This window comes from Micropterus dolomieu, linkage group LG02 (assembly GCF_021292245.1).
Source record: "Micropterus dolomieu isolate WLL.071019.BEF.003 ecotype Adirondacks linkage group LG02, ASM2129224v1, whole genome shotgun sequence".
NCBI lineage: Eukaryota > Metazoa > Chordata > Actinopteri > Centrarchiformes > Centrarchidae > Micropterus > Micropterus dolomieu.
In genome coordinates, this window is record NC_060151.1 from 7,287,286 (window position 1) to 7,300,283 (window position 12,998).

General features: G+C 42.0%; 1 protein-coding gene across 1 annotated transcript in view; it reads left to right on the forward strand.

Moving 5' to 3' along the window:
* Positions 1-3,163: 3,163 nt before the first annotated feature.
* LOC123984899 (serine/threonine-protein kinase N1-like) overlaps positions 3,164-12,998 on the forward strand; it is a 40,195-nt gene continuing 30,360 nt past the window's right edge. Inside the window, exon 1 of the mRNA XM_046072155.1 lies at positions 3,164-3,680. Within this exon, the coding sequence (XP_045928111.1) occupies positions 3,654-3,680 (27 nt within the window). The 5' untranslated portion in view covers positions 3,164-3,653. The remainder of the gene's footprint in view (positions 3,681-12,998) is intronic.

A 12,998-nucleotide genomic window follows, 5' to 3' on the forward strand; every position in this document is an offset into this window, starting at 1 on the left:
CCACTGCCAGGGACAAGGGCATCATCAGCGCATCATTCGCTCTACAGAGAAGGTGATTGGCTGCAATCTTCCTTCTCTTCTGGACCTGTACTCCTCGAGGCATCTGAGGCGTGCAGGACAGATTGCAGCTGACTCCTCCCACCCCAGACACAAACTGTTTCAGGCTCCTCCCTCTGGCAGGAGGCTGCCGTCCATCGGGACCAAAACCTCTCGCCACAAAAACAGCTTCTTACCGTCTGCAGCTAGCCTCATCAACAAAGCCCGGGTCCCCCACTGACACTCCCCCCTTGCAAATGATACAATTGTCTCTGCACATGTAAATACTGCTTCATCTCGTGTCGGGCACAGACCTGGCACGTCGCACATATTTGTTGTTGATTGTTGATCTTTGTTGTTGTATATTTTTATGTTGTCAGTTTTTATATTTACAGTATATGTACACAATATTCTCTTCCGTTGCGTTACTTCTGCACGGCACAGACCCAGAATAATGCACATGTATATATCTGCTAACGTTGTTCTTCCATTCCATATTTATATATTTCTACATTTATTTATGTTGACTGTATGTTTGTCTACGTGTAGCACCTTATCACCACAGCAAATTCCTCGTATGTGTAAAACACTACTTGGCAATAAGCTCCTTATGATTCTGATTCTGATTGTACTAAACTACCTAATGTATATAAAGTAGTTAAAACTAAAGTAGCTCCACCTCGGCCAGCTACAACAGTTTAATGCTTCGTACACACTGATATGTATTAACAATCTAGTAATGTCTTATGTACAGTAGATATAAGGGACATTTTTCTAAAGTTCAGTACTTTTACTTTGAAGTACATTTTGCTGATTCTTCTTCTTCTGAATGCAGGATGTTTACTTATAATTAAGTATTTTTAGATTGTTGTATTAAAGAATCTGAATTCTTCTTCTACCACTGTGTGTATCAAAACTTTATTTGCTCTTCCCATACAGACTTCATTCATACTTTTGGGGAAAATGTACAATTAATTGAGCTGCTTCACATCATCTGCCAATAACACACACTGAAACCAGTTGACGTGATTGTGCTGATTTCCTAAACGTGTCCGGACAGTAATCACTGAATGGAAAATCTGGTATTTGAAGCAGGTGTGAGTGCTGACTGTCTAAGAAATAAGGTTCATGGTTCACTGGTATGCTATAAGGACACTATAAAACTTAAGATGGTGGGTGACAGATTTGAAGGCATCTAGTAGTGCTTACTTCATGGGGTCAAAGGTCAATAAAATCCGGGATTAATTCACTTAAATACTTTATTGTACTGTTACTGTTAAGGGCCATTTGGTTTGTAAGAGTCAAAGATGCTGCATCTCTAAGCTGCTCCTAAATGACCACTAGGCCTACTGTCCAGATTTGCGGTCTTCTTTGCAGTCTACCCATTTTATTGATAGTAGCTATGATGAATGCATCAGGCTGAATAAGTAAGTAAATTAGTTCTCCCTGCGTATGTTTTGGCGTTTCTTCCTTTCATCCATGAGAGAATTCAGTCCTACAGTGGTCATATTGTTGCTGTAGCCACTTTATGCATGGCAAATTCCTCAATTATTCATTCATACACCTACTGTAGTAATGTTTAGTTCTCTATAGTAACTGCATTTTCAGTATAAAATACAGAAATCGTAGAATAGGTCTACTTACTTTGAGTTTACATAAAGTGGCCTACTGAGATTAAAAAGCATAAATGCCTTCAAAGGCATAAGCCTACATGAAGCTACATACAGTATATGCCGCTATACAAATTGGGAATACTAAAAATGACCGTAGTAGCAGTGAAGCTAACACATTTGGTAGCTTTCGTCGTTAGCTTTCTCAACAGGCCAATACACTGTAGTGTACCAATGTGATCAACAGGTCTCAGGTTTAAGCAGGAGGGCGCTCGGCAGCCGCAGAGATCCTCGCCCATTCACAGCTGTGTCAAGCTGGAAACAGGAAACCTCAAAAAGCACATGAAAAAATGTGTTGTTTTCAAAATAAAAGCGCATAAACCTCTACCCTATCAATATTTCACAGTATCACCAGAAATCACTTTAGTTGACCCACAGAGTTGTCAAAATACACTAAACAAATATTGACTTTTAGCGCTGTTTAGCTGAAATATATATATATATATATATATATATATATACATACACACACACACAAATATATACACATATATACTTTTTTTTATACAGTCTATGAATATGACTCACATTGACACACAAAAATGAAGACATCTTCTCCAATCACTTTTACAGTAGGCCTACAGTCCCCTCCAAAAGTATTGGAACGGTAATGCAAATTCCTTTGTTTTTCTTGTTCGCTATTTTAACAATGGAGATAAAAATCTTAACCAAAGTTATGCATGCACTTTGCATGAACTTAAATGTATTTTAATGTGGAATATGTCTTTCTGCATGTTTTCTGTACTGTCAGTGTCAGATGTAGGCTAGGCCTACTTGTAGTTGTGAAAAAAAAGTATTTTTTGATGATCTGTTGTGTTATTTATACTAAGAGTGGTGACATATTACCACACAGTTGTTTGAATAGAACCGTTTCATAGATTTTGGTGATTTGCCCACTGGGCCTGGTATGTTGTGTGCAACATGAGCGTCCTCGACCGGGGCCCCTGGAGTCTTGAGTAGGGCACCTCAAACTCTGTGACCAGTCTGCTGCTGTAACTGTCCTGTAGGTTGGTCTGTATTAAACTCTCTGTCAAAGTCACAGTCTGTGATCAAAATACGGTAATAAGTTTGTTTTTGTTGGTAAAAGTTTGTGTAATGTGTGAGTAAGTTAACGTTAGGTTAATTTGTTGAGCCTGATATTGGTAACTGTGGTAACCTTAGCTTAATTGCATTACTTACATTATGTTAGTTTTCATAAGGACTGTCTGTGGTGTTAAAACGCAATGATTTTTGACATTTTATATCTAATTTTTGTTATAAAACAAGCACTGGCATAATACATTGATTTAACTTACAATGCTGGTTTTATTTTGAAGGGTATAGCCGGAAGTTGCATTTTTAATTCTTAAACCGACTTTAACATTTGTTCCCTCCTCCCCAGCATCACTCACCGGCTCCAGCTTTCCGCAGAGCCGAGCAGGAGTGCACCGCCGCGGGTGAGATGGCTTTAGTTTATAATGAACAGAGCAGAGTGTGCTGGTGATCCCGGAGGGTTTCGGGTTTCCTCACAGTGTTTCCCTCCCAGAGGATGAGCGGACCGCCTGTAGCAGCAGTGGCTCTCAGACTACTACAGGACGGACTGCACTGCGTGATGCAGATAAGAGTCCAAGAGTTGACATCCTGCTGCCAGGAGGTGATGGTCTCCTCCTCTCCTCTCCGCTCCTGTGTCGTGCCTCCAAACGTCACGATGTTAACAATTAATTCATTTGCTTTTCGTGCAACTCGGTACACGAAACTGCGCCTTCATTGGGACTATTGAGTGGGGATTTTTTTGTTTTGTTTTTTTATTTTACAGGACACCCATCGCTGGACTGTTTGTGTTTAACCACTGGAGGACTTCAACTGCAATTTCTACAACTGCGATTTCTACAATGATCTGACGGCTGTGAAGTGAGACAAACATTAAAGTCACCTGTTGTCGCCATCTAATTAGCTGTCCACCCGCACATGATGGCCAATAACAACGAGCTACAAGTGAGTTTCCCAACTTTGCTTTTCAGTGCTTACTGCGGTGTTAATGTGCATTATCAGAGCTTAGAGCCCATACACTTAAAGATAAGGTAAAGACCCGATGTGGGAAACATCTGGAGATATTTTAATTGACCCTTGAGGATGTCTGTAGTGATTGGAGGAGGTTTGTGATGGAAATACCAAAACACCCCATTATAGTCTGATGGGGGGTAGTGTTGTCTAAAATGTCGGGGCATTTGCAAAATAATTGGTCAAGTTCCAAAAATGCTAGATCCTAGTTCCCAAAATGTAACTGGATAGCATCTTTTTTTTTAATCAGACCTTCCATGCCTGGTGAATGCCCACCTCATTTAAGGTCCACACACCAACTTTGTAACACAGATCCCTTAGTTTTTGAAACTACGAATAGGATTATTACATTTCAGATTTATTGGATGTTGATCCACGAATCTGAAAAGTAACTAGTAAAGATGCCTGTCAAATAAATATAGTGGAGTAAAATGTCAAATATTTCTGTCAGAATTGTAGTGGAGTACAAGTATAAAGTTGCTTAAAATGGAAATACACAAGTACTTCAGAAATGTACTTAAGAAAAGAACTAGAGTTAATTTATGTAGTTACTTTCCACCACCCTGTTGTTATTATTGGAACAGCTAAAATACCGAACATTGACATTAAGTACCGGAAGTGTTTGGAGAAACCTGCAGAGATGGATACCATTTCTTTTGTTAAGTTTATGAATTGGAAAGATGAATAATATTATAGTAAAAGAGGAGGAGTGCAGCTGCCCCTCTAAATATCTTCTGTGATCAACATATACAAACAGCCAAAACTGTGATATGTCTGACTTATTTCACACTCAAAAGTGGGCAAACACAATTTCACAGATATAGTCACCGCTATAGCCTTGATACGGAATAGATTTCCCAAATTAAATGCAATGATTTCCCACTTGTGCCTCAGTAGTTGCCCTCAGGTGGAGTCGGGGATGAGTCATGGAAGGTGTTGTGCTGTCAGAGCCTCAGGTCTAATTTAGAGAGGTTGGGTTACAGTTGCCCTGGTGTCAGTCCAGTCCAGGACGCAGCGGAGGGAAACGTTAAAAATTCAAGGCCGAGTGCCGGTTCAGCTCATGCCTATAGCCAGCTCTTCACTCTTTAGTAAAGTTAAACTGCTGCATAGAGCATGTGGAGTGGACAATTTAAAATTTTTAACTCCCCGTTCTAAACAGCTGAAATACCACTGACAAAGCTTTTTGATTGATGTGTGACAGCATGTGATTACAACCACCAAACCACTCTTCTTGTATTTATCGACACACGTTTACTTGTCATTCCCGCTCACTATCCGGTAATAATAACTTTATTTGTATAGTACAAGGCATGCGAAGATGCAGTGCAGAGCTTAAGATCAGCAAGATCAGAATAACAATAGGTCAAACATATCAATAACGGCGAACAGAAACAGCTTAATTAAACATAATTTAAAACAATGCCTTCCACTTCCTCAGAAATCAACGTACTCGCACTCCAGCCTTTACAGAAACTGTATGACATTCTGACACTGCTGAATCATTTGTTATGAGTAAATACCAGCTTCCTCCTTGACATTTAGTAGTTCCCCTGAAAGGGGGAGGGTGCCTCCAGTGCTTCTTAGAAAGCTGCACTGTCTATGTGGGCATGGGGATCATCAGTAACAGCTATTATTGGCCATAGGACACCGCCATGGCCAAGTTTTCCATTGTTTCCACAGCAGATTGATTCTTAAAAATAAGGGCGGCACATTTAAAGAGGCACTCCACTGATTTAGCCTTGCAGATTCACAAAGTTTTGGGGACTTAGAAGTGACGCATTAATAAAAGAATAATCAAAATCAAAGCAGCAAAGAGGATCCTGATTAGCTTTAGTACAGGTCAAGATCCAAAAACACTGGATACTGCATAACGCAACTCGATAGCCTCTTTTGTTGGACTTTTCCTGCCTAGTCAGTTTCCATGTCTTTCAAAAAACCTTGCTCCAGTCTGTGATGCGGGCGTTTGTTTATACATTTGTTGTCTCCACGACTCATTTAAACGTGTTTTTAATGAGTGAATCTAAAACAACCCGATGATTGCCTGAGCTTCAATTATGCAGTTTCTGCCTGATCATATGAGTTCAGCCTCCTTCTGTGACAGTAACAAGGGTCCAGTCATCATGACTTCAGGCCAGCTGACAGGCAGCTGAGTGAGATCAAGGGGCCGTGTTGGTAATGATGATCGGCTGAACCTGTCAGCGTGGACAGCCGTGTGGTGATTAAGCTCCCTTGATCGCTCTTCTCTCTTTATTTCTCCTGGATGCCTCATAAAGGCTGTACAGTTGCTGACGGTCATCCTGTTGGTGATCACAACTGCTCTGCCCCCAGAGGGAAACAACTGATACGACCCTGTCTTCGCTCTCCCTGCTTACTCTGTTAAAAACACATTATCCTTATATTTATACACAGGAGGCGGCTATCAGTCTAAAGTGTAGCTTAACTATTAGTGCTTTTCTGCCCTCTCTATCTTGTTCGCTGCTCACGCATTAATGTTGGCCGTCCTTCTCCTTCAGATGCCTTTAAGCAATGTAAATCAAGTCTCCTGCTGAGCCAATAACATACACTGAGAGGTAGCTATACAGTCTGCGGCCGTCTTCTCATGAATTCTTTATTTCTGGTGGTTTCCTGTAGGTATTATCTGTAAGAGCTTTGCAAGTTAGAGGAGCTGCTGCTTCTTCACTCAGTGGTGAGGAGCAAAGGCAACTCTTTCAGCTCCCGACCAAATGACTTTTTTATTGATCACCCAAGAGGGTGGAGGCAACTTGGTCCATTTCTTTAATGGCGTCTGAAGACTGATGAGCACACTGACATATACAAGCGCTACTGACCGAGGTCTGTTGATGGTCTCACATGTGTTAGAATACACAGTGATGTATTGCATCACACTCACCATAATGAGTGTCTCCAGCTGCCACTGCTATGGATAATAGGATTAGGAGACTGTGGACTTCACTGTGTCTCTGACCTCCTAGGAGGATAGTATTAGTACCCTCAGTCACCCACACAGACTCACACACATATATATACCCCGCCCCCCTCCCTCCCCACAACATCCAGTCCCTCCTGCCTGAATCCAGGATTACACTGTGTCTGCAGAAAGCTCGCTCTCCCAGACACACCAGTAGACAAGCTTATAACTGCTGCAGTACAGCTTTCATGCACTGATGGGACATCTTAATGGCATTCATCAATAAACCCGATGGGTGTGTCTAGCCCCAAGATCACTCATTAGCGTGCTGTCAAGTGTTCCCAATTAGTGCCAGGGAGGAATGCTGTTATCTTAAATGCCATTGTAGAGAAACAAAATTAAAGTATCCCATCAAGCTAGCATCCGTGACTCCCTGTGTTTCCATGCCAGTCTAATATCTGCTCCTACTGACCGCACACCAGCCCCATTTCCATTCAGCTGACCAGTCTGAACACCAGCTGTTGTTACTTTATGCCAGCCATCCACCAGGCTTACAGGGGATTAGATATCACTGATATTAAGCCAAGAGAAGGAAGAAAATAAAATAAAAACATACAGCGGGGAAACTGGTGAAGGACAGACTAACTGCTAGTTTCACTGGTTACTTGTGTTCAGCTACGTTTTGGCTTTTTCTAAGCTGGTTGTGCGAGAGTTTAAGGGCTTTAAGGGATTGTGGTATTACAAGATTGAAGAATGTGTTGCTAAGAAGGACAAGTTAGAGAATTGGTGTTGTGCTGTGGGAGTAACTTATCGTAAATTCAATGTGGAAGTGATATTTCTCTCAGTATGACTCGGGGATAGGAAGGTCACAAAGGAAGGGAGCCATTTAGGAGCCATGTGTTCGCCTGAGAATCGAGCATTGATTGGTTGCTAAAGTAGTTTCATAATGCCAGTGGGCACTGAGGCTCAGCGGTGCTTGTGAAACGCTGGGGTTTGGCCTGGGTTTGTCTCTGAAAAAACACTCTGAGGTAAAAGAGACATACAAGAAGAATCAATAGAATAGAAAAAAGCAAGAGCTGATCAATAATCAAACATGACATTTTTGAATTAGTGCCTGCAACTGAAAATGTGATGATATTTTGTTGGAAATTGATGCTTCCAAACATCTGCCAAAAGATGTGGGGATCTATTAAAACGCTAACACATTTGAATCATATTCACACCATAAGGTCCCTTAAGTAGCTGTTCTGGTGCTTTTCATCATATCACATGATCTTCATCAGCAGATTGGGCGTGCCCAGTTGAGAGGATGACCCTGTCAAAAAGTTGTAGTGTGCTTATGATGGTCAAATAGGTGGAAGGAAACAATATTATCATATTAGCGTAGCTTTTTACAAACCCTGGGTTACACAGTGCATCACACTTTATTAGAAAAAGGATTGATATCAGTATGGGATAAAAGAAATTACATCTGAATAAATGAATGAAGACAGTTGGTACAAATACATCTTTTGAATAAACAGAACTTATTTTACCGTTACCGACCGAGCTAAGGAGCTTGTTAACAGTTAACAAGCTCGTTAGCTCTAAGAGCTTCTCTCCTTCTTCAAAATAGTTCTTTACTGAAAAAGATGATGTACAATCCTGACAGAAGGGAGTTATCGGCACAGTACAGAGAAGAAGCTTGGGGCTTTTGTGACTGATTAGCTTTTTCCTGGCTGGCTATCGTGTTAGCGGTTAGCTCACATGCTATAGTAGCTCCCCACCTAGCCCTGAAAGTAGTAACTACGTCACTAATTTTGCTGTGACACTTTCTGGCGCAACTGGACCTTTAACTCAAGGAGACAGCTGCACAGAGATGGCAGCTCTTGGCAGCTGGACGCCAAGCTTTTCAATCTTATGTAGCAAAATGTTCACACATGCTGTTCAAGTAGAAACTGAAGCAGAGAGGAACCTGTGCTGTGTGACCTGATTGTGGTTACACCTGAGGCATATAAGATGAGTTATCCCGCCGCCGTGCCGGGGTCATGTGATAGCCTGTGTGTTGAGCTGCAGCAGTGGTGTTTGGTTTAAGGGGAGCACAGACCTGAGGCTTCATGGGAGCAGCGGCGCACTCGGGCGAGTTGCTGCGCTCAACACTGGACTGTCTGTTCTGTCAGCCCAGAGGCCGTAGAAGTGAAGCACACAGGGGAGAAAACAGGTATTATTACCTGCTTGAGAGGGAGAGCAGACAAGTAGCCCAACAACAAGCGTACCCTTCAAAATGTAACCCAAACTGGAGCCATTGTTGTTATTAAAGTCTCTGAGGCTGATTTGCTGGAACAGTGGGATACCGAGGCACAAATAGCAGCCAGATGCCATTGTCAGTTGGACTTTTTTTTTTACCCACAGAGAACAATGCGCAGGAGATTATGAGAGTTGTAACTGGAGGAGTATAAATGGTCTTTAATGAATAGGATGCAGGGTCTACTGGGGGAAGCGCAGTAGACAAAAAATTCTGTCTTGAGCCTCGTCTTTCACATTACTCTAATTTTGGGCTTATTACAAAATGTAGCTTATTATATTTGGTTCCTAAATGTTCAAGTCCTCTGTTACTAATGGATAAGGCTTTTTTCTTAATGCGACAAATCACATGAAAATGGATCACGGGTGGAAGACATGCTTTCACTGGACAGTATAGTGTGATAAAATAAGATGTTGTTTTGTGATGAGATGTCTGTTAGCCATCGGAGATTGATGATGGCATCGTCTATCACCCCAACACTTTTAGCTACTAAACCTTTGCTTAAAAACTACTGTCTTTACTAATGAGTTCTTGTTTTCATTAGCCATTATATTGTAATTAAATACCACACATACACTGTAAACATTTATGCAGCTTGTGTGTTTTTCCTGTCCTTGTCCTGAGTTTATGAGTGCCATGCTACCGTAATCAACAGCATCAGTAAAGAGGGATAATCATCTGCATTATAGAATGGACCTCTTATCCCCCTCAGCCCTTCTGCCATAATCATTTTTAATCTGCTTTCCGTGTCCATTACCATCATGTCTGCTCAACCATTGCATTTCATAGCAGGGCTCTTTCTGCTCCCCGTGTCCCCTCCTGACCACTGTAAGTGACTTGGGAGCGTATTGCATGTAGAATAAAGCATCTGCCATAAAGCACGTCGGCTGACCGTTTATGTGTCAGATTCAGGAGTGAGAGACGTATAGGCACAGCAGGAGGAAATTTTAATAACCACAGATTTAAACGCGTGTGCTTGATTTTCTTAAATCTCCAGTAGACATCCGTGCATGATTTACACAACATCTGAGTTTGGAGTTGTCCCAGGGAGTGGTGGAAATGCTAATGAATCAAATCCGGTAGCAGTTGTATCTCATTCATGTTTTGGGCTGTCGGATTCTTGTGAGGCTTCAGTGCTGTAAGATGCTGACTTACGCAACATCCATGATTTAACACAGTGCTGGAAAATGTTTAGTTTATCGTGGTGCTGAACTTTTTGTCTTACTTCTTACCACTCTGCTGGAAAATTACTCCCACTTATATGTGTGTTTGTGTGTGTGTCTGTTTAGCTATAGAGTGAAAAAGTAAGAAAGTCGAGCAGCAGCATGGCTCTCAGCCAGACACCATCTCTAACCCTCACTCTATCCCTGTGGGCTCATGTCACCAGAAAGAGGAAGTGTAGGATATTCTGGTAATATGAACTCTTCAGATGGCGGCTGCAGAAAATCCCCACATCAGACATCATGGCCCACATCACGCAGCAATGTGCAAGCCTCATGAATAAGCTGGTAGCAACCAAATATGAAAACACACTGTCTGCATCAAACATTTAACGACTTTTTCAGATTACAGTCCTTTATTCAGCTCCGATGACTAGGGGTGCATTCCGATTAGTTCAGTTTCCAGTCACATGGACTCAAATGGCTACACTACAATGTAACATGTGCCTTTTATCCACTGTATCCTTCCCTATTTTCATGGTTAGGCTTTATCTTGCGTTTTAAATTACTCTCTCCTCTTTATGTATTTTCTCTTTATTGTATCTTTTTTTATGTCCCTTTCCAACACCCACCGCCCCAATCTGGACAGATAAAATCCAGGGTATGACACTGGTTAAAGTAGCTTTGTGACAGTAAAGCCATAATGTGCATCATTAGTTTTCCTCTGAGTAAAGGCCTTTGCCAACCAAGGCCGTATTTTTTCGTGATGAAATTGTCGCACGTTTAAAAATAAAGACAACCTCACGTTGTGTCAGTCACAGTTACGCACAGAGTCCAAAACATTTGTCTGTCATTAAAGTTTTCGGAACAGGTTTGATTTTCTGCATTTTTTCACATCACAGTAGCATTGCTGGCATTCAGATAGCCAAGAGTGAGAAAGAGAGCGAGGACAGCTCAGCACATTCAGTTAGCCGCGGTGCCAAATGCACGTCTCGTCAGAGAGTGCTGACGGCCTCGGGAGGTACCTCCAGTGGAGAGAAGCGAGGGAGGAACTAAGAGAGAAGGAGCGAGAGACAGAGCAACAGCAGCGTCAGGAGCTGCAGACAGATGAGGTGTCCACAAAATCCATTGTGTCTCTCTTTGTGAATAAAACGCATCAGACTCAGTGGGCAAGGTTTCTGTGCATAATGATTTTTATCGGATGACAGACTATATAAAATATGGACTTGGTGTGCAAAGGCCTTAACACCCATATCCAGGTTGACTGTTGTAGGTCTATATTTTTTATATGCAGGTGGTGCTCACTGGAGAATTCAGAGAAAGGTGGGCTATGTCTGTCCAAGGACCTTTTTATCTCAGGGACACGTCTGAGCCTGAACGCCAGCTTCATTGCATGCTTGTGAAGATAACTATTCAGAAAGTTTATGTTTTTGCTCACAAAATTGTATGTTTGAATATTTCCTGTGTCCTTCACCCGTCAGATTTTTCTCAAGCAGCTGCTACATGCATGTCAGAAGTAGATTAAGTATGTGCACTATAGAACTTTTCTCATCGGGGGTTTATGCTGCTTTAAGTCCTCAGGAGCCTGAACAGAGCGACTGTTTGTTGCTGCAGAGTTCACAATGGACAAAGCCGGGAACACAAACACATAAGCGTTTACTGAGGTCTCTTGAGTAGATCGACCCTTTCACAAAGATGCCATTCATGCTGATCTGCTCCTCCCCAGCTGTGGAGCGGACACTGCGGCAACACACGCACTCTCACACACAGACAGATGTGCACTGAAACACACACAAGACTCACATTCTCACCTAACCTTCAGCACAATCTTTCTCCTGTTTACTCAGACCGTGTCTTCAGGCTGTGGTAGTGAAGTAGATATGCATACAGCCATGTTGCAATGTAAAACGGCAAAAGGAGATTTGGCAACAGAATTTCCTCTGGAATATGAGGGATTTTAGGGATTAACAAGCAACACACACTCAGTCCAAGGTACATTCTGTAAGCTGTTAACTCATTCATAGAGGGCAAAGTTGCGATCATAATATGAGACTAGATGTCAAATATCTTCATGGTTAAGGTTAGTATACGTCTCCCATAGGAGAAAATTGTCTTGGATTCAGGGGAATTGCTGCATCGAAACCAAACAACACAATAAAAAGCAAAAAAAGGCACAGCAAGCAATGTAACTAACGTTGTAGCTAGGTTGTGGGTTTGCGAACTGTTGCTACAGTTGCTGCTGTAAGCTAACATGCATTGAGGACACAATGGTACCAGAGCCAGGACACCAGACGGCTGTACTCACAACTCTTCTGCTGCTATAGCTAACATAACTACAGCAGCATATGTTGGCCAACTAGAAAGTAATCTGAGTCATTTAACATTATCTGACACGCAAATCATGGCTGGAATAGTGTGGTGTGGCAGGGTGCGGGCCACTTTGTTTGTTTTTCATTACATTGCCAGGGCTGTGTCCAAACACCAGATATTTTCCAGCGCACACAGAACGTACAGCTAGGGGACCCTAAGGAGATACTGTATTTGTTTAAAGACGTGTACTAGATTAGAATTCCCCACCTTTAAATACGAATTTAAGCAGTTTCATTTGTCCTCTCCTTGTTTTTGAAGAGGATCTGCAGTGATTGCCCTGCTTAAAGTCACCAATGACCTTTTAATGTCTGCTGATGAAGGTATGTGCTCAGTCCTTGTACTCCTGGACCTTAGCGCTGCTTTTGACACCATTGATCACAACATCATGTTAGACAGACTGAGGCACTGGGTGGGGATCTCTGGTACTGCTCTAGAATGGTTTTCATCCTACCTGTCAAATAGGAAGTTTTGCGTGTCTGTAAACAACTATGTCTCTTCATTCTGTCCAGTTAAATATGGTGTGCCTCAGG